Source organism: Alosa sapidissima, chromosome 5, assembly GCF_018492685.1.
Source record: "Alosa sapidissima isolate fAloSap1 chromosome 5, fAloSap1.pri, whole genome shotgun sequence".
Lineage (NCBI taxonomy): Eukaryota > Metazoa > Chordata > Actinopteri > Clupeiformes > Clupeidae > Alosa > Alosa sapidissima.
Window position 1 is genome coordinate 22,029,978 of NC_055961.1, and position 20,949 is coordinate 22,050,926.

Consider the following 20,949-nt stretch of genomic DNA (forward strand, 5'->3'; position numbering starts at 1 on the left):
CGTGGGCTGGGTTGTTTAAGATTTGAAAATAGATAATCATCTATGACTGCCTGGAAAATTTCAGATGACTCAGAAATTCTTCTTGCCACGCACAATATATTCTTTCTAATTTATACAGATGTATTTGCGATATTTCACATAGATCTTCATTTCTCGAGGTCACCAAGGTACTCACCGAGTCGATACGAAATAAAACAAAAAAGATCGATGCTATCTAGCTAGCCAGCAGCCAGACAGCTACAGTGCTCTGGGGGTATGATGTTAAAGAATTCTCCTTTAAGTTTCCCGGAGTCAGTATTTACCTATAACTTGTACTGTTACAGAAAAGCAGGGTTCGTCAGGTCCACCTCCTGTGTCTCTGAAGCATGAGGGTCTGCTGGATGTGGTGGCTCAGCTGAAACGGTCCCCTGCAGGACTCGATCATATTCTCCAGCGCACTGTGCCATGGGGCGTGGCCTTCCATCATGCAGGTACAAAATGAACAGGGTAGACTTGGACATACTATTATTTATATGATTTATATGATAATTTATATCTATCTATCTATCTATCTATCTGTCTATCTATCTATCTATCTATCTATCCATCCACATACATATACCTATATGTATGTGGATAGATATGTTTACCTAGCTTTCACATATATAACATGCACATAGTTTAAAAAAGAAATGGAATCATTGATGAAGACATGTATGGTCAATAAATAGTCTTAAGCTAAATAAGTATGTGGCTACTCTTCTAAGTTTATGCTCTACATAGTTTAAACCAACTCTTCAATCCCAGGACTGACCTTTGACGAGAGGGATATTTTAGAGAATGGCTTCCGTGAGGGTTGCATTCGAGTCCTGGCCGCAACGTCTACCCTGTCTTCTGGCGTGAACCTTCCGGCACGACGCGTCATCATCCGTACCCCGGTCTTCAACGGCCACCTGCTGGACATATTGACCTACAAGCAGATGGCAGGGCGAGCGGGGCGCAAAGGAGTGGACACTGAGGGTAAGGGAACGAGCTCCACTGCAATTTACTGTAATTTCCTTCCTGTAATCTCTTAGTCAAGGTTTATGTATTGATTTAGCAAAGATTTCCTCAGCTATGAGGTTAATACACTGGGGCGGGCTATGAATGGGAATGCATTTCATTTTTCTTCCTCCTTCTTTCTGATCTGATTCTGATTCATTGGGCTATTGAGCAGGTATACACAGGTGTGGTCAATACAAAGTTTTTTAGGAAACACCATCATGCGCTTTATACATGATGCGGCTAATACACCGGAAACGACTGTAGTTACCCCTTTCAAAACCTCTTGAAATCATTAGCATATCAGATTCATCTTCTCAGTTGGGTTACGCATTTTGATGTGTTGTGTGAAATACTCATACTGTTAGTTAAACCCTAACTTGTTTGTTGTTGTGTATTATGAGCAAATATGTAGTGTACCTACCTTGCCTATTCAAAGTGAAAACATGACTCTGATCCAGGTGAGAGCGTGCTGGTCTGTAAGGAGTCCGAACGTCTCAAGGGAGTCAGCTTGATACAGGGCACGCTGAAGCCAATCAGCAGCTGTCTGATTAAAAAGGAGGGTGAGGGCGTTACGACTAGTATGCTTCGGGCAATTCTAGAGGTAAGGAAGGGACTCGGGGAAACGTAACATACAACGGAAAAATTGATTTTATCCTTACATTCTCACTTTCTCAGCGAGATCACCAGTGTGTTGAACTATTCAGATAGTTGTATTCATCTTGCTGTCTTTCTTGTGGTGTTATCAGATTATCGTTGGGGGAGTTGCGAGCACTCCGGAGGAGGTGAAGCTCTATGCCTCCTGCACGCTACTGGCAGCGAGTCTGGCAGCAGAGGAAGGGAGTGCAGGATCAACATCCAGCACGAAGGACAAGAGTCGTGGAGCCATAGAGGCCTGTATAGAGTGGCTCATGGACAATGAATTTATCCACATCCAGAACGACAAAGATGGTGAGACAGATTCTCAGTAGATTTCCACTAACAAACCTTTCGTCATCTGCGAAGTTTCATCGCCACCAGTGTGCACACAGGTGATTGCAGTAGCAACATTATGGAGCTGTTGTTTGTTTGTTTGTTTGTTTGTTTGTGTTGTTTAGCAGAGGAGAGGTATTGTCCCACTCATCTGGGCTCTGCGACTCTGTCCTCATCCCTGTCACCACCGGAGGCCCTGGGGATATTTGCAGACCTGCAGAGAGCAATGAAGGGATTTGTGTTGGAGAATGACCTCCATATTCTTTACCAGGTAAGCATAGAGACATGGCAGGACTAATAACACGTACACACTGTAAGTGCAGTGATAATGTTTTTACATTTTAATATACAGTTTCATTTGACATTTAACTAGATCTTGAAGGGAACACTTTTCATTGTTACTGTCAATACACTAAGTCATAAGTTAGGTCTTTTTTTTGCTCACTGTTAAATATAGTGTTAAAGTTCATATATCTCTTTCAGATAACCCCTGTGTATGCGGACTGGACCACAATTGACTGGTACCAGTTTTTCTGTCTCTGGGAACAGCTGCCATCATCGATGAAGCGTGTGGCTGAAATGGTGGGAATCCAGGAGGGTTTCCTGGCACGCTCGGTCAGTGGGAAGCTGGTTGCCAAGACTGATAAACAACGAAGGCAAATGGCCATACATAAACGGTACCGAATCCCTTTTACAGTTGTACTGTAGTCAGATTTGCAGTATAATCTGATGATCATGATTATTTGCTAAATAATTTTTGGAGGCTGATGTGAAGCTTTTTAAATGAATGAACAGACTATTTCTTTGATATGTTAATATTTATAGATTTTTTACTACACTGGTGTTACTGGACTTGGTGAATGAAGTACCTCTGGGTATTGTGGCGAAGAAGTACGGGTGTAGCAGAGGACAGCTTCAGTCTCTTCAACAGTCAGCCTCCACCTACGCAGGTAATAGGTTTGATGACAATACCTTTGTTTTATCTTTTCTTGTGCTATTTTCATGACTTTGATCATGCATGATTAAAGCCCATTTTGTAAGACATTTATTTATGGAACATTATCTGTGCATCACTTAACAAACAACAGGACAAAGGGAACTTGTATTGTTTTCCTTCATTCACTAATTGAAATGTAGTTATAATTTATTAGTTAGGTTATTTGTTGGTTCTATGTTGTATATGAACAGGAATGGTCACGGTCTTCTGCAACCGCTTGGGTTGGCACAACCTGGAGATACTACTGTCACAGTTCCAGAGTCGCCTCAGTTTCGGAGTGCAGAGAGAACTCTGTGATCTGGTGCGGATCTCTCTCCTGAACGCCCAGACCGCACGAACCCTGTACAGCGCAGGACTTCTCACCGTGGCAGATGTGGCCCATGCGCAGGTTGCAGATGTAGAGAAAGTGCTTAGGAAAGCTGTCCCTTTCAAAAGGTAAAACCAGAGAGTGGAAAAGTTTGAGATTCACTTCATGGAAACCCAACAAACAAGCTTAATCTTTAGAAATTTATATTAAGATGAATGTCATATTAATAAGTAATGTAGAATTAAATAAATTGAAGGACTTTGCTGTGCATAGAATCTGTTACTATATTATAATTATTATATGACAGGATTGAATGGAAATAATGAATAAGTATCCTTTCACTTCTTTCTGATCATGTGATCTCTCCTCCATTTTAGCTCCAAGCAGGCCGTTGACGAGACTGAATGGGAAGTCCAGGAGCGCAGAAGCTTACGTTGTATATGGGTCAGCGGGAAGAAGCCCTTGACGGAGAGAGAGGCAGCTCTGGAGATTGTGGCCGAGGCGAGGCACCTGCTGCAGCAGGACTTGGCCATGCTGGGTGTGAACTGGGACCCAGCCTCTCTACCACTAGGGGGCAGCACAAACCAGCCAGCAGCAGAGCGATCAGCTGATGATGAGTCAGAGAGGACAGCGGTGCACAAGCCTGAGGTCAATGAGGCAAGTGTTAAAGGAGGAGTGACTGACACCAATACAAGTGCAGATTGTAAACATGCAAAGGGAGTGGTGAAAGACACAGAGATCACGAAAAGTCTGCACATGGCGTGTGACGACACTGTCCGTCTCCAAGTTACATCCAAAGAGAATGTTGAAAGCGGGGAAGAACCCATGGACACTTCTGTTGACAAATCAACTAAGAACACCATTACAAATCCTGTGCTGGATTTTCTGCCTGCTGACTGTGAACGCCGATCCAGTGCATTGTATAAAGTGCTGAGGTCCATAAAAGCAAAAGACAAGAAACGGCCAGTGGACGACACAGTGTCTGCTCAGTCATCTGTTCATGTGAATTCAGACAATCAGTTAAATACAAATGGCATGTCTGCCACTGAGGAGCAGTCTGCACCACCACCTGATACTCAGGTGTCCAAACGTAGGAAAGTGGAAGATTTAGGAGTGACAGATGGACATGATGGACAAATCGTAAATAAATACAGCACATCACTTCCAGAGAGGACAGATCAGCCCTCCTCAGACCTAGCTGAAGATCAAAATCACACAAGTAAAGAAGGTGACAAAAATACAGATAAACTTGAGCAAGCAACCCAGTTGAAAGACTCTGAGGAAGTCCCGAGGTTAAGTTGTGACAAGAATCAGGACCGTGGGAGGAAGGTCAGATTTAAATCCAAGCATTTCTTTACCGAGGACACGCATAGCGAGGCCAAAAACGAAACAGAGAGATCTTCTTTAGTACAAACAAAAAGAAACAAAGCTGAAGAGTCATGTCAAAGTCAAGATGTTCCCCAAGACACTTCCTCATCATCATGTCACATCAGGACACCAGGAATTAAACAAGTCACTGTTGTCTCACCAGCAGAGAAATGTACATCCCCTGATTTGTACACAGGGAATGCAGGGGACTTTGGTGACAGTTTTCAGCTAGACACACAGACCGAGAGAATCATACAGCAGCAAGATGGTGTTTTTCAGGGAGATGCCAACTTAACAGCTAGTAATGGAACCATGAAATCCCACACTGATGGTGTTTTTCAGGGAGATGCCAACTCAACAGCTAGTAATGGAACCATGAAATCCCACACTGATGGTGTTTTTCAGGGAGATGCCAACTCAAAAGCTAATAATGGAACCATGAAATCCCACACTGATGTCATGCTTAAGCTGTCAGTATCTGAAGACGAAAAGTCTTCTGAGGAATCTGGTATTGAGACAAACCCCAACAGGGAGAGGTCATTGGGCAATATAAGTCCTACCAATGTCTGCCTTCGCAGCTGTACCCTAGCCCATCCCAAATACAACATCTCCCTGACAGACAGTCAAATGGAAAAAATTCTCAATTACAGTCATCAAGTAATCGAAGAGAATTTGAGAGTTCCACAGCAGGACGCGCAAGCAAATGACCCACATGCTCTAGAATCCAACAACGGCCAGAAGATCCCACAAGATGCAGCGGAGACCAGCCTCAATGGTAGCAGCAGTTTCCTATTTGATAGTCTATATGATAGCTCCTTGCTGGATGCCCTGGCAGCAGAGGATGCGTCAGGTGAAACTGAGGAGGAGGAGGTGGATGGAATGGCGGAAGAGACTGGAGTGACGACAGAGAGTGGAATGAGGGCAGAGAATGGAATGGCGGAAGAGAATAAAGTGACAGCAGTGGATGGAATGGCAGAGGAGAACAGAATGGTCGCTCAGGATGGAATAGCAGCAGATACTGAGGAACCCCCAGATAGTCCACCCCTTGGTGAAGTTCAAGAGGCCATCCAATGGGGCGAGTCGTCATTCAACCTGTCTGAGTGGGGAGATTCCCTCCTGATCGGAGAACATTACCTGGAGAAAATGAATAGTGTGTTAAAATGTGGCCATCTGCCAACCAGAGAGCCAGAGAGGCCAGGTATGGAGGAGTGTGTTATGTCTGAGTTCCCTGGGCCTGTTGACAGAGAAGTGATTTGTAAAGACCTAGAGGCAAAGATCAGTGAGTGCTCGTTTCTTGTGAGTCCAGGAATGCAAGAGGTATTTGATAAGTGGTCAGAGCAGTTTTCAACTTTCAGTGAGATGCCAGTGGAGACAAATTCAGACTCCTCAGATCATGAAGGTTTGATAGCTGAGAGGGAAGACAATGTGGTTGACACTGAAAATAAAAACAATGTAGGTGAGAATGATGTTGTCATGACACAGAACACAATAGGAAACCCACGGTCCAGACAAGGGGGTGACATCATTCCTCCAACCCCAGAGCCTGTCACTCCTGTAAGGGTCAAAATGACCACCTCGGCCATCCAGTCACCACTTCAGCCCCAATCCTCAACGAACACCAAAGAAAAACCTTGGCCTGATGTGGAAGTGAAATTAAAATCCAATCTCAGCGATAACAACCCTCTAACTGACAGTGGCCTTCCACATGAGGCAACCGAGGAACAGATATCTATGGGGTTCACTCCCAGCAGTCCCGAGTCCTTCACAATCATTGATGTGGCCAGTGATCAGAGCCTCTTTGAGACTTTTGTGAAGGAGTGGCAAACGCAGCAGAGGGTTGCTCTGGCTCTTGCCTGTGAGGAGTGTGATCGCATTCCAGACACCAAGTCGGTCATAGGAGTAAAACACAAACAAGGTCAGGTGCATTTGTTTTCATCCATTACACAGCAGCCTCCCTTCCATGTCTTTCAGTGATTTTTCTTCCTCAATTTAAGCAATACTGTAATTTCCCAACTATTAGCCAAGGTTTATACATTGATTTTGCAAAATTACTTCAGCCATGAGGTTAATACACAGGGGCAATTAATATGGTATAAATATAGTTTTGTTTTTTTAACTTGCATAAAACACTGTCCTGCGGTTTATACACAATGCGGCTAATACACAGGAAATTACTGTAGCTCTTTGTATTTTTTGATTATTTGATTTATTATTTGATATTTTTGTATTAGCTGATTTACTGTATGTCTGGTTGTAGGTGTCCACCCAGGGAAAAGCCTGAGGAAAGATGGGTTCCCTGTGAAAGGAGATGAAGGACTTGTTGTTGTTGGCATCTCTGTGTGCTGGGGAGGAAAAGATGCCTATTACATATCTCTACAGCAGGAACAGACAAACACAGGTATTACCATAAACTACTTGTGATGGAGTGCCGTCACTACAGTTGAGTATGCGCTCTGACGACCATACCAAGGGGCCTGTCTCTTTGACGTTGCGGTCAAGCTGCAGGTTTAGTGCCCCGGAGACCCAGGTTCAAGACCGGTTGGGGTCACTGCTCTCTCCCTTCGCTACACTACTACATGTCTGTTTACTACTACATGTCTATTTGTTAGTACTACATGTCTATTTGTTGAATGTGTAGAGAGATAACACCTACCGAAGTCAAATTCCTTGTGTACGTAAGTATACTTGGCTAACAAATGAAACTGATTCTGAAACAGTTACCCTGCAAGCCTAACCTTTCCCCTCCATCTTCCTTGTTTCTAAGTATACTGTATGGGTGGTGGTCTAGTGGTTACTCATCTCTAGTTAGTTCACTCTGGATGAGAGTGTCTGCTAAATGCTAAACAATATAATGTGTAGATTGTAAAACAATTTGCCATATATTTATGCCTGTCCACAGACATCAGTGCAAGCTTAGCCCCTCCTCCTCTGGATGACAAATTGACTGTTGCCGAGAGACAGAAGCGAATTCAAAGCTGTTTAGAAAAGAAGGTTCTCTCTGATGATGGAGGAGTTACAATTGCGTATGACCTCCTTCAAGTCTACAAGACATTGTTGTCGGCCTGTGGAGTCTCACTTGGAGGAGTCTTCGAAGACCCAAAGGTGGGTGGGCCTCTTTCTCCCTCTCCGTATCATAATGTTTCAAAGACTGAGTTCCATTTGCATGCTATGTTATTACCATGTGATTCCCATTGTGTGCAGGTTGCTTGTTGGCTGCTGGACCCTGGCTCTAAAGAACGCACTCTGCACAACATGGTGACAAACTTCGCCCCACAAGACGTCTCTCTGCTGGACGGTATTAGTTCAGGACAAGGCGTGCAAAGTTTAGGGATGAGTGGGGATGCCAGTTACTCCGGACGGTACAGAGCAGCAGTGGAATGCGTCCTTGTTTACAGAGTCATGGGCCAGCTCACTGACCTTCTGTCCAAGGACAGTCTGTTAGGTATTGCTTTACGCGACTAGCTTTTAAAGCTTCAATAGAAAACAGCCTTCCACTTAAGGGGAAAGTATATTTCTGTGGACACAGTTTGAGCATGTACTGTACATATGGACTGATTGCGCAGCACCATAATTTGTGTCTGTTAGCACAGCAGAAAAATAATACTTGGAGCAGGATTGAGTGGTATATCAATATTATGAGTTATACCTGTATATTTTAGGAGATGTATAGTTGGGACAGTATCTTAATGTCGATATTGCGTCATGATTTGTTTTTTGCTGTTTGCTCCTCTGTCCACTCGAAAGTAGGCAGCTCTTTCATAGCGTACGACCGACTCAACCCGCTCCCCTATCTGCCTCTGCATGCAGATGTACATACATACATGTGGCATCGAGTTAAACCTGAACATTTAGCCCATTTTGTTTAAAATGCAGATTATATACATATCGGCATTCAGCGTAAAAATATCGGGATAAGATTTTTGGTCCATATCACCAAGCCCTACTTTGGAGACAACTGAGCGCACCTGATTTGCGTGAAATCTTGTCCACAGAAGTATACTTATGTCCTTGGGAGGAAGGGGATTCACTATGGTTTTAGGGTGCTGAACATTTTTTCCCTTCCAGATGTGTTTCACAATGTGGAGATGCCAAACCAGTACTGCCTGGCTTTGTTGGAGCTCAATGGTATTGGGTTCAGCACCGAGGAGTGCGAAGCCCAGAAGCATGTTATGCAGGCCAAGCTCAAAGCCCTGGAGTCCCAGGCATACCAGCTGGCTGGGCACAGCTTCTCCCTGACCAGCCCTGACGATGTTGCAGAGGTCTGTTAAGTACAGTGTTGGTGGACCTACCTTGTGTAAAGTTGGATAATCATCTGTTATACCTTTGCCACATTTTTACTGCTATTTTAATTTATAACTACAGTATGTACATTTATTTTGCCATTTTGGACAGCAAGCTCCCTAGAATTGTATTTCTCATTGTTGAAAAGTCTGAAGAAGTGAGAAATGTGTCTGGGTTTATCAGGTGCTGTTCTTGGAGCTGAAGTTGCCTCCAAACGGGGACGTAAATGGTCAGAAGGCCAAGAAGACTCTTGGTTACACTCGAAGACCTGGTGGAGGTCGGGTCAGACTGGCTAAACAGTTTAGCACCACAAAGGTACTTTCCACAATTCTATGATTGGAAATTCATTGCGTGTTGGCCAGAAGCCATGTTTGAGGTCTTCGGACAATCTGTGTAGGTCTGTAGAGAGACAAATACTGTAAATCAGCAATATACACACTATAGCAAACTGTTATTCTGTTGTTTCCTATGCATTTTGTGTTTGTAAAGGTTCTTTCTGTAATTATGAATTGTGATTCAAAATAAATGTTTCCAGGACATTCTAGAAAAACTGAAACCACTGCACCAGTTACCAGGGGTTATTCTAGAATGGAGAAGAATCACAAATGCCCTGACCAAGGTAGTTTTTCCCCTGCAAAGAGAGAAATGTCTGCATCCAGTACTGAATATGGAGAGGATACATCCAGTCTCACAAACACATACAGCAACAGGTAGAGATAACTACAGTAAACATAGATTAACAGCATGGCTTTGTTGTTTGTAAAATATGTACACCATTTGGTTTATAATGTTCTTTTATATCTATCACAACCTTATGTAGGAAGAGTTAGCTTCACTGAACCGAACATTCAGAATGTCCCCAAAGATTTTGATATAGAGATGCCCACAGTAATTGGGGAAAGCCAGCCATTGGAGAATGGAAGTAGTATTGGTTCCTCAAAAAGGTAATTGAACCTGAATATGTAACTAACCTGTGTTTGAATATTTTCTACAATGACCAGACCAGTTTCTTACATTCAGAAATTTCTTCACAGGAGAAAATCAAGGATTCCTCAGCAATTTGTACCACTCATCAAAACATTGGAAACTCCACAAGAAAGGGGCACACCTTTTTCAGTTAGTATGAGGCACGCTTTTGTCCCTTTCTCAGGTGAGGCACACTAAGAAGTATTGTTCATTCAATCGTTAAAAGTGTTGGCTGTTGTCTTGCATTGGTAAAATGATAAAATGTTTTCTTGTTGTTTCTTGGCCATGTAATTTATTACTTAGGAGGGCTCATCTTAGCAGCTGACTACTCTCAGTTAGAGCTCAGAATCTTGGCTCACCTGTCGCGTGACCGGCGACTCCTCAAGGTGCTTAACAGCGGGGCAGACGTCTTCAAAAGCATTGCAGCTGAGTGGAAGATGGTGGACCCTGCATCAGTAGATGATCGTTTGAGACAGCAGGCAAAACAGGTACAGCAGTCTCACAGCTTCTTATTTATGTTGCACCAGTAATGGCGACTCAGCTTAAAAAAAAAAACGAGTGTGTTTAATGAGTCTTTTCCTTTCTTTGACAGATTTGTTATGGAATCATCTATGGCATGGGAGCAAAATCTCTTGGAGAACAAATGGACATTGATGAGAATGATGCTGCATCTTACATTGAATCTTTCAAATCAAGATATTCAGGTAAATATATATATATATATATATATATATATATATATATATATATATATATATAGGGATTTAGAGGAGTTAAATGCTTTAACTGAACTTGCCAAGTGTGCCGTGGTATGACTGCATTTATCTTGTGTTTCAGGAATACAGACCTTTTTAAAAGAAACTGTGAAGAACTGTGGCAAAAATGGCTATGTACAGACCATTCTTGGCAGGAGGAGGTTTCTCCCAGGCATAAAAGATAAAAATATGTATATAAGATCGCATGTAAGTTTCATGTTACCATGAAAAGAATCATCAGTGCCCAAGGCAAGCTGTAGTCTGTCTCATTAAATTGATTAACTCTGTAGGCTGAACGCCAGGCAGTCAACACCACTGTCCAAGGGTCTGCAGCTGACATCGTCAAGCTTGCCACAGTCAACATTCAGCTGCAGTTTAACAAAGCTTTCCAGAACATACCCCAGTCTCATCAGCACCCTGTCCCAGGAGCAGGTGGGTCACTGTCATGGTGCCCCTGTATGCCATGAACAGTTTTATGATTTTTAGGATGTTGTGTAAGATGCTAAACCATGATGAAATACAACTGTAGATTCCTCAATGATGACAACCACAGAAGGAATGATCTTCCTTAGATGTGACAGAGGAATGAGCTTCTTCATATCTGTGACTAGGAAAGGTCAGAGCATATTATTCCATTTCTGGTATTTCAGATATGGTAGGTACATAGAATGTATAGAGTAGACAAACCCTTAATCCACAGCAGAGGGTCTGAAGCTCTCAGTGTAGTGTTAAGCAGAGCGCTTCTCATATGAGTAGCAAACGTTCTAAAGAATATCTGGGTTCATTGAATTCAACATAGAATTTTAAAACCTTGAATTGTTGCGGAACTGAATATTATGTTAGAATGTTCAAAAACACACACCTTCAAGGGTTAACCGTCTCTGGTTGCATGTTCTCAGGATCAAGGCGCCACCGAGTCCTCTCCAGGCCCCTGAGAGGAGCTTACTTCATTCTACAACTCCACGATGAGCTCATCTATGAAGTCGCTGAAGAAGACCTCATACATGTAAAACAACCGTCTGTAGGCTACTATAGAGCAAAGCCATTGTCTGGAGATGTGCTGAATGCCTGCCGTGTGTTTTTGTTTTTTCAAGGTTGCACAGATTATGAAGAAAGAAATGGAGTCCGCTGTGAAGCTGTACGTGAAGCTCTGTGTCAAAGTGAAGGTTGGCTCCAGCTGGGGTAATCTACAAGACTTGGATATTTAGTAGATATTTATTACTGGAGGGACATCCTTTGCACCTTCAAGAGCCAACAGATTAAACTGCTCATTTGTAAAATGTTGGTTTGTGATTGTAGTGTTCATAATCATAACATTTCCAAAGAATTTTTTTAACCTCCTGTTTTTATTGGTTTTTAGCCTCTTCACAAAAGGCCTGGATATATTTCCTTTATTGGGCCAGAAGCAATAATGAATTTAAATGAATGTCTTTGAATGTATTGTAATTAAATCTACATTTGCTGTATGTATCTGTATTTATGTAAGGGGAATTACAAGATGTATAGTTGTACACATTAACACTATTTCCTACCCAGGTTGTGAGAAGAATTAAGCGACTAAAAAAATGTATCGCACTATTAAAAGTTCTGATTCAAAGTTTTGGTTTGTACTGTTGCTTCACTCCAACAGACAATATACATCCCACATTCAACAGGGAACTGGGTGCTTGCCCTTTTCAGTAAAGATTTTGGCCATTGATATTTTTGTGCACCATCAACAATGTATTATGTGCAAAATATCCTAACATTTTTAAGACTTTCATCCAAACTTCATACTCATACTTTTGGTCTGGAAAGCAAGTCATTCATTTGCCACTTTTCCAGGCCTTTTGCAAGCACCCTGAGCATTTTGTTTTTTACAGCACATCGTCATAAACTGTAGTGTTTCTGATGAGATACCATAGCACAGTGTCATGTTTCACCCAACAGCAACCTTCTTAGATGGAAAAAAATGTGAGAACTTAGTTCCTAAAGCAACTTACATAAAAGGGTGTTGGATATTTTGCCCTTTTATGTCTAGCATATGTGCCTTCACAGCCATGTTTATTGGGTAAAGCCTAGCATTCATGGGACATATCCATTCAGCAGTTAAGTATTCTTTATGTACTCAGCAGTAGCAAAAGTATAATAGACAGGTACCCAGCCTAGGAGTCTGCTGGAAAATGGAAAGCTATTTTAAACATTATAGTCACAAACTTTACTACTGTTGTTGATAAGACTGTTAATAAGAGAGTAATGACTTAATATATTGGACAGCTGTGAGTATAAAAGCTCCATACTACGAATATAATAATAAAAGAAATAGCCTTACACTGCCTCAATGGTTGCGCTACTGGGCTAAAATATGCCTATAAAAGAGCCACACTCGTTTGAAAACACAACTGGAACACTTTGCCAATTAATATTTTATTAAATGATGAGAAGACAAATCAAGTGACAATCACATGAACTGATCGCCATCTGTACCTCTCCAAAGTGCAAGCTTGCTGTTGGGTGAATATACATACCACAATGGTATGTAATAATATTCTATGAAAGGTTTTCCAAACATCTGCTGCGTATTTAGGAGAGGAAGGTTCGGACAGTGCCTTTCACAACGCCTCTGCAGATGGGACACTTGCGCAATGAGGGGGCACACTCCTTGCACACCACCAAGTGTCCACAGGGAATGAAGACGATGTTAACCTCCTTATCCATGCACACTTTACACGTGCGCTCCTCCTGAAGTCGCCTCAGCTGCTCTTCCATTGGTAAATCTGGAGAATACAAGAGGGAGGAGAGAACAAGATGGAAACCACCGGCTTAATGATAACAAGGACAGCAGACTCCATTCAGGCTGCTGAATCTGATTCCCTTTTTTTGTTTGTTTGTTTGTTTGTTTGTTTTTTGTTAAAAATCTGAAAGGAAAAGCAACCCTTCACATATTTGTATACCTGAAAGATCTTGACTCGGTGATGCAGCTTCATTTGACTGGGCTGAAAGTGTAGCGAGAACAACAATTAAACAATTGAGGTCAGTCTTCTGTAAGTAGCTGGAGTTTAGTAGTTTAATATAGACCCCTTCAACTGCATAAACAAACATGTGCATTCCTAAGGCATTTCCGGTGGCACAGAAAGCTAATGGTAACTTGGGGACAAAAAAAAATGTTGTAGTCATTTTGTAGAGCATTGTGCTAAAGTCCGATTCATTTTCATTTCAAAGTATCTGCGTTGGTTTTGAACATTTCAACCGGAAACCCTCTAGGAACTGATTGAAAGAGTCTATACTACTTAATCTTTGGCAGTTTAACTGGGAGACAAAGACACTCCCTTGTTGCATCACCAAGTTTCATCTCCATGTGTGAGGTGTTCTTAACCAGGTGATCTTGCATGAACCAGCATGATCTTGTATGTTTTTCCCCCCAGGACTTTATATATTTGTAATCAAGAAGGTAAATGGTTAATACCCATTAATTCTCTCAAGAGGTAAACATCATTCTTTTTGATCCAATTTCTGAAGACTTCAGCTGCAGCGTTCCCCTTTGACAGAACCAAGTCGATGAGTTGGGCTGTTTGCCGCTTGACTGACGTGCAGTTGCGAATGGTGTCATACTCCTCCTGGGAAATCACTTTTTCTTCCAGTAAATGGTCCATTAAACTTTGCACACTCTTTAATCTTTGCGTCAGGGCTGTGTGGTGCTTTTTCAGAAAGGTAAAGCCATCTAAAAAAGAAAGGTCACGTTAAGTAATGTTTGGACTTTACCTCTCTTGTGATACTATTGTGGGTGGAGGCAAATTACATTCAAATGCACAATGGAAGTTCCACAGCAATTCCCTCCCCTGCACCCACAATAACATTTAGATCATCACTGTTTTCAGAACAACCACTCATTCACTACGTAGTGAATTAGTAAATGTTCTAAACATAAATGATTGCCATCAGCAGACAAGCACTATCAGGATAAGACATATGGTCTAGCTAGGGTTTCCTGTAACATTTCCTTTTTATTTACTGACAATATAGATGCCTTTCTACTGCACAAAATGGAACATGTGAGAACCTAAAACCTGAGTCAGGTGTTACCAGGCAATTGAGTCACAAGGTTTGTGTTTACTCAGTGAGCTGACAGGAATTAACAGGAACCAGAGGGGTATTTCACAAAGGCAGAATTAAGACATCCAAGATAAGTGATAAAGCGAGGTTTGACATAGCGTTGTCTGGTCATCCTAGCTCAACTCGTTTCACTAATGCCAATCCAGGATGAGTAGGAGCGACTATGTCAAGCCAGGTGTATGTAATTCAGGATGTGTGCGCATTCTCGTTTCTGCTCCAAAGTGCCCACGGTTGGAATAAAAAAGACGCAGAAAATAGCGTCATTCACACAAAGTGAACAACCGCTTTTGATATAGACTAACAATGAAGTAAAGTTATCCTTTTTTGAAAGGGGAATCATGGCTATTTCTGTAAAACAGCAGAAGTAGGCGTGGTAGACCAACTGAATGCAAATTTACGTATGCACCCACGTGAGTGCTTCCTTGTCTCGGCACGCGACATCATTAAGAAAGCGCTTGCCACTGCAAAGAATGCACATAGTATGATTTACCTTAATATTTTAGTTGAAAATACCTTCGAAAACTTGCCCCTCTACTTCCAATCAACTACAGTAGGCTCATTCATTCATCAAACGTCTATCAATAAAATAAGCAAACAATGACTAGGCTACCTAGGCCTATGTTAATAATTATAAGGCTATCACAATTAAAATAATAACCATATGGTAGTAGGCAGACAATCTGTTTTGTTGCCTGATTGATCCCCGCCTAAAAGCCAAGTCCCTCACACCAGTGTGACAGGAATGTTGGAAAATGAACGTTCTAAAGAATATCTGGGTTCACTCAGAGCCTTATAGATAGATCTATCTATATGGCTCTGGGTTCATTGAATTCAACATAGAATTTTAGAACCTTGAATTGTAGCTAAACAGAATCTTATGTTAGAATGTTCAAGAACCCACACCTTTAAGGGTTAACTGGCCTGGTGTGATTACAGGTTTGGACAAACAAAGGCAGGTCTCAATTAGAAGCTTGGTCTGGAAGTTTTTTTTCCCCTTTCTAAACAAGCATTAAAGAGGACCTATTATGCACATGTTCAAAGTTCTTATTTGAACTACAATAGATTTTCATGTTTCAATGTACTCTTCAGCACTATTCATTCCTTGTCTGAAATGCTATGATGCTATGAGTTCCTGTGCCTTCTGATGCTTGTATTGGAAAACCAAAGTGTTTCAGGTAACTGTTTTCTGTTCACCCCGACACCCAAAAGTGTCTTCTTTAGCCTATTTTTTGAGTGGAGATGGCTGCCAAGTGGCAAGACCTGCCTATAAGGACAATTTTACTAATTCAATATATACCTGATGCCAAGAGTCAATATATACCTGGTGCCAAGAGTCAATATATAGACCCTTTCAACAAGGTAAACAAAAACAATGCTTGAACGTTCTATTTGGGCCCCAATCTACTTCCTCTACATTAAGATAACATATGGAATGTTAAAAAGGAAGTCTTGTGGGGCCAACTATGATGCTGATAATGGAACTCTCTTGAAAGGGTCCATACCTGATGCCATCTCCTCGGCAAAAAGCTCCTTCTCTTCTTCCCGCTTTTCATCTTCTGCACTGAGGAGATCAGACACCAGCTCCTGCACGGTCTTGTAGTTTTCCCCACTGGTGAGGATCTTGCTTTGCACAGTCTGCTTGACCAAGTTGCGTTCAAACCCCATTTCTAGGGCAGACTTCACCACGGGCGTGTTCATCATTACAGCATCTTCTGAACGTTCCTCTCCAGGGCCGAGATGCACAACTATTCAGAGTGAAGGCACGATTAATGGGGAAATTCGGTTTGTCTCAAACATAATAAAAAATATGTTGGACCTGATTGATATTTGGCAGTCTACATCTATACACTTACCTGGTGGATCAACAATCTCACGAGAGTGACCGTCACCATTTGTCAACAGCTGTGGAGCAGAGGCACAGTTAGTTTTGCTCTTATTGTCAACATTAAGGTCTTGTGACTGGAGTTTCACACTTACCTGCTCAAAGAGTCTTGGGAATCTGGCTTGAATTTGGTGGACAAATTCTTGTCCCTTCTCTTGCAAAAGATATTCACACCTGTAGAAGAGGCAAAATACATCCACATGAAACCCATTAGAAAGACATGAGGGTTAATAGCTAAACAGTCACAGAAGTGATAAAAGGTGTATGGTGTAACAAAAATAAAAGTTATAATGAACTTACCTTGGGAACCACTTGGCATGTTCTACCCATGGGTCGTCACCAGATTCCCAGCATCTTAATCCTCCATCGCAGCAAAAGCACTTCACATCATCATTGCGGCCTGTGCCGGGGTGGAAAACAAACAATGAACAATAGTAATACCCAGTATGACGTCTAACAATTAAGGCTTAGCTGCAATTGGGTCAAAGACATATTCTTACCAACATAATAAAATCCGGCCTTGGCAAGTTGGTCTGGGCGAACAGGTATCCTGGAGGGCCAGTTCACAAACGTGAGAAGCCTCTCATCACACTGTTGCATGGCAGAGTTGGACACGTTGGTCAAGACGCTGCTTTCGGCAAGGGACACGTTTTCCGTTCTGTCCCCTCTGACAAAACGGCAGTTGGGATAATGCCTCTGGTGTTCGGACACTGCCCGGTCACCAGGCTCCCAGTTGCTCAGCTGACCTCCACAGGTGAAACAGGCCACGCGGTCACCCTGACCAAGGTAGTAGAAACCAGCCTTGGCTAATTCAGCCGGTGTGATGGTGGTCACGGTCCAGCTCTGGAAGGACTCCAGGCGGTCCTGCTCCCGGCGCATGCTGGGGTTGTGGCAGGTCTGCGGCCGCTGGTGGGACATGTCCTCCACACCACGCGACGTCAGGGGGCTAGAAGGGGCCAGGTTACTGAAGCCCATGTTGAGGTAGCCCACCTGCTCCTCTGATTGGCCAGAGGACGTTGCCGCCGCAGCCCCTGCCACCGCCACTGGCGCGGGCATCTGGGTAGCATTGCGGAGTGGGGAGAAAGCGGAGTGGGAGGACGACAGCAGGTTGGCAGTGGAGGGCAAGGTCTGAATGAACGAGCAGCTCGGAGACAGCTGTTTGTGCCGTTCGGCAGGGCAATCACCTGGCTGCCAGTTGTCTGCGGTCACTTTGCAGCGGAAGCACTGGACCCTGTCCCCAACACCAGTGTAATAGAAGCCAGCACGAGCAAGGCTTCTTTCCGTTACAGCTGCCGTTGAGGGAAATTTGGCGAATGTCGATATGCGGAACAACTCGGAGGAGTTGTCGTACTGCAAGTCTGTGGGGGCACTGTTACGACATAACCCCATTAAAAAGGGACTGTTTTGTAAAATTTCCATTTAAGGACATAAAATAGGGATGCCCATTCAAGGAGAGAGGCTTGAATTAATTAGCTGAGATGATAAAAGATAAACAGCTAAACAGATGGTATCACACACACACACACACACACATATATCTTTCCATGCAGTCTTCCTACTCTCATGCCATCCAAAAAGTTTGGCGACACAAGGTAACCCTAAGATCTCATTTAGGAGTAGAAACTGCAACACACTGCTCATATCACTTAACAACTGAGGTCCAGGAAGAACGACCTCTTGCCCTTTCATTTCAACGAATCACTCCATGCTCAGGACCTACTGAGGACAGGCCCTACAGCTCTACTGAACCCTATGACAGTCAGAAGACATAAGCTTAAAGCAGGAACTACACTCCCAAGCTCACATGCATTGAGCGAATTCACACATTCCAACAAAAAGGCAAACTGACTATGGCAAAACTTAAAAATGAAAACGATCCTATCAGTGTGGTTGGGACATCAGTCAGGGTCATGTGGAAAGTAAAATGCTTCCCTCTTGTGCATGTTCCCTTTTAGAAACATTATGTTGTTTAAGCCCAATATCTAAAATGCCAAACCGAAAATATAAGTATGATTACAATCATTAAAGCAGGTGAATGTGGTGAGGTGTTAATTCAAGCCTCTCTCCATGATGGGCATCCCTTATTTTGGGGTTTAAGGGTCCATTTTGGAAAAAAATGTCCAATTATGAAATCAAATAATATAAGTTAATATGTTTAAGCGACGTTGAAGAAGTGAGGTTTTCCGATGTCAAAGCCAGTCCAACCTGTGGATAACACAATGTTAGTGAACAATGTGATCAAAAGCATATAGTACAATTCACACAAATCATCTGCTTAAGGGATAGCAATGGCAACTGAGATTGACATATGTTACTGACAGATTTTTTTTTCTGTATTTTGACATTTTCAGCAGCCATTATTTGAAAAAAAAAACAAAAAAAAAAAACAACATTTTAGAGCAAATTTGTGCATAACTAGAGATGCCCCGAAATGGAATTTTAGGGCCGACATGATAACCGATATTATCAGTTTGCTGTGGCCATAAATGTAGGTAATGTAGGGGCTGACACTTTGCATAAGATTTCTCCTCATTGCTTGATCCAAATTCTGTTATTGTTGCTCTATATTATGTTGTACGAAAATGTAGTTAATTATCAAAGTCAAATGGTTGCTGGCATAAGTCAGCGGCGTTAGTTTGAGCACATTATTGACGTTTTGTTTACATGTGTTCAATAAAAGTCAATGGGAGCTGTACATTTCTCCGGATGACATGACGGCGGTGTTTCCAAGAGGTGCATATTTTCTAAAAAAAAAAAAAGGTAGCTTTGACATATATAACATAATATATATATATATATATATATATATATATATATATATATATATATATATATATATAAAATTTAAAAAAAGAAAATCATGTGCTAAAATATTAGTTGTAACATCTTCTGATATACATTTGAAACAAACAAAAAAAATATTTAAATCACAATTTTAAGAGCAAAATCTTAAATTACCAGAGTTGACACTCATTACATTAATTACATAAATACATGTTGTATTTATTAGCATAATTGCTCAAAATTGATTCCATAAAGATTTCTTTTTTTGATCATAACTAAATCTTTATCGTGGAGACGGGAAATGTACCCCAAATTATATAAAGACCCATTCTTCTATAAGTTATCGCCCCCATGCGATTTGAAGCCTGTAGGCCAACTGTCTAATGTTACTGGAATTTTTACCAACTGGCGGACGTCCAACCTAGCCACTTGACATGCTAGGTTTGGGCGAATGTGCCTCAATTTAAAGTTAATTAGCTATTTGCCCCTTCCCGTCTAAAGTATTACACTATAACGTTACGTTAGCAGAAAGCCATAGAAGCTAGTTAAAATTATAGGCGCCATTACAAGGTCAATTTTAGCGCTGTCTTAGCTTAGCTTAGCTATCATTGCCCAGCTAACGTCAACCGCCTCCCTGTGGCAGAACTAAACGTTAGTACCTTTGCCCTGAGTTCAATCCATACACAGACCGCACTTTACTAGAAAAAGACACACAATAACGCAACAAACCTTAGTGCTACCAGTAGGACAGAGATCCGCGTATTAGTCACAACTTCCATTAAAATGGCTTCGCGGAAGCTGCGGGCAGGGTTGACTTCCTGTGCTGTCAGGTTTTAGCAGCTATGGGTTTTACAGCAACTGCTTCTTTCAACTAGAACTATTTTCTGAAAATACTGTAGTAGGTCTAAAAGACCTAGGACTACCACATATTCCTCCTTTTTTTATTTTTATCAAATAAACAGTATTTTATTATTATTTACAGTTTGTCAGTTCATTTACATTACCTGGAGACGGAGAAGAATCAGCTTAACTTATCACGTTACAGGAGACTGATATGACAAAAAAAAACAGGTAAAACCAGTAAAACTGGTCAATGGTGAAGTTTAACACTCACCTCATCACTTCTGGTCGACAGAAATGACTTTCGTTTCCAAGTAACCCTCTAACCAAAGCTCTAACTTGCAAGTCAGAGCGGAAGTGAGAACGTGTTGTGTTTTTTTAAAACCACAAAAATGTAGGCGTGGCCAATTCCCTTTCCTCATTGTTTTTTTTTTTTTTTTTAATCTTTTATGTGGTTTTCTCTGTCTATGGGTTTTCTCGTCTGTCTTTTTGTCTATCCTCCCTCCCTTCCTTCCCTCATCCCTCCAGTCTTAGCCCCTCCTTTTCATTAATTTTGTGAACGAACGATAAGAGGATGGTCTCTTCCAAGGAGGGGCTAATGACTGGAAGGAGGGAGGGAGGGAGAGACAAAAAGACATGAGAAAACCCCATTCTGAATCATAGGTACTTTCCTGTTTCAGCCCTG

The 20,949-nt window shown here is 42.0% G+C and overlaps 2 protein-coding genes and 1 long non-coding RNA gene across 10 annotated transcripts in view; 1 reads left to right on the top strand and 2 right to left on the bottom strand.

Annotated features, from left to right (window-relative positions):
* The window catches only part of polq (polymerase (DNA directed), theta), a 17,328-nt gene extending 5,062 nt beyond the window's left edge, over positions 1-12,266 (top strand). Inside the window, exons 9-32 of one of the 4 annotated variants that reach the window (XM_042091015.1) lie at positions 324-470; positions 787-999; positions 1,482-1,624; positions 1,770-1,971; positions 2,118-2,263; positions 2,476-2,669; positions 2,818-2,942; positions 3,181-3,424; positions 3,674-6,579; positions 6,922-7,062; positions 7,564-7,766; positions 7,866-8,106; positions 8,730-8,923; positions 9,129-9,260; positions 9,481-9,655; positions 9,766-9,889; positions 9,980-10,095; positions 10,215-10,399; positions 10,504-10,615; positions 10,749-10,873; positions 10,957-11,098; positions 11,196-11,282; positions 11,566-11,672; positions 11,761-12,266. In XM_042091015.1, coding sequence (XP_041946949.1) covers positions 324-470; positions 787-999; positions 1,482-1,624; positions 1,770-1,971; positions 2,118-2,263; positions 2,476-2,669; positions 2,818-2,942; positions 3,181-3,424; positions 3,674-6,579; positions 6,922-7,062; positions 7,564-7,766; positions 7,866-8,106; positions 8,730-8,923; positions 9,129-9,260; positions 9,481-9,655; positions 9,766-9,889; positions 9,980-10,095; positions 10,215-10,399; positions 10,504-10,615; positions 10,749-10,873; positions 10,957-11,098; positions 11,196-11,282; positions 11,566-11,672; positions 11,761-11,874 — 6,518 coding nt within the window. In that variant the 3' untranslated portion in view covers positions 11,875-12,266. The remainder of the gene's footprint in view (positions 1-323; positions 471-786; positions 1,000-1,481; positions 1,625-1,769; positions 1,972-2,117; positions 2,264-2,475; positions 2,670-2,817; positions 2,943-3,180; positions 3,425-3,673; positions 6,580-6,921; positions 7,063-7,563; positions 7,767-7,865; positions 8,107-8,729; positions 8,924-9,128; positions 9,261-9,480; positions 9,656-9,765; positions 9,890-9,979; positions 10,096-10,214; positions 10,400-10,503; positions 10,616-10,748; positions 10,874-10,956; positions 11,099-11,195; positions 11,283-11,565; positions 11,673-11,760) is intronic. The other 3 variants (XM_042091018.1, XM_042091017.1, XM_042091019.1) reach the window with 3 other exon arrangements.
* LOC121708420 lies at positions 870-1,782 on the bottom strand. The gene is made up of 3 exons (XR_006031644.1): positions 1,683-1,782; positions 1,445-1,567; positions 870-949 (listed from the first exon to the last, which is right to left on the bottom strand). It is a non-coding gene; the product is annotated as an uncharacterized LOC121708420 (long non-coding RNA).
* A 790-nt stretch (positions 12,267-13,056) lies between the features above and the next one.
* On the bottom strand, positions 13,057-20,694 carry birc2 (baculoviral IAP repeat containing 2). Of its 5 annotated transcripts, none has more exons than XM_042091020.1 (9): positions 20,539-20,691; positions 17,141-18,845; positions 16,941-17,040; positions 16,736-16,814; positions 16,612-16,660; positions 16,261-16,503; positions 14,112-14,366; positions 13,600-13,641; positions 13,057-13,422 (listed from the first exon to the last, which is right to left on the bottom strand). In XM_042091020.1, the coding sequence occupies exons 2-9, from the start codon at positions 18,057-18,059 to the stop codon at positions 13,229-13,231; spliced, it is 1,881 nt and encodes a 626-aa protein (XP_041946954.1). In that variant the 5' UTR covers positions 18,060-18,845; positions 20,539-20,691; the 3' UTR covers positions 13,057-13,228. The 5 variants fall into 5 exon arrangements, with proteins under 5 accessions (XP_041946954.1, XP_041946957.1, XP_041946955.1 ...); XM_042091023.1 differs by lacking the exon at positions 20,539-20,691 and adding an exon at positions 20,429-20,451; XM_042091021.1 differs by lacking the exon at positions 20,539-20,691 and adding an exon at positions 20,154-20,256.
* Positions 20,695-20,949: the final 255 nt, after the last annotated feature.

Bases quoted from the DNA above. Each gene is read 5' to 3' on its own strand.
- birc2 (XM_042091020.1), bottom strand. From the start codon at position 18,059: ATGGAAATTTTACAAAACAGTCCCTTTTTAATGGGGTTATGTCGTAAC. The intron at 16,661-16,735 runs GTAAGTGTGAAA...TCTGCTCCACAG, and splicing joins TCCCAAGACTCTTTGAGCAG to CTGTTGACAAATGGTGACGG. The intron at 13,642-14,111 runs GTATTAACCATT...CTACACTTTCAG, and splicing joins CCTCTTGAGAGAATTAATGG to CCCAGTCAAATGAAGCTGCA.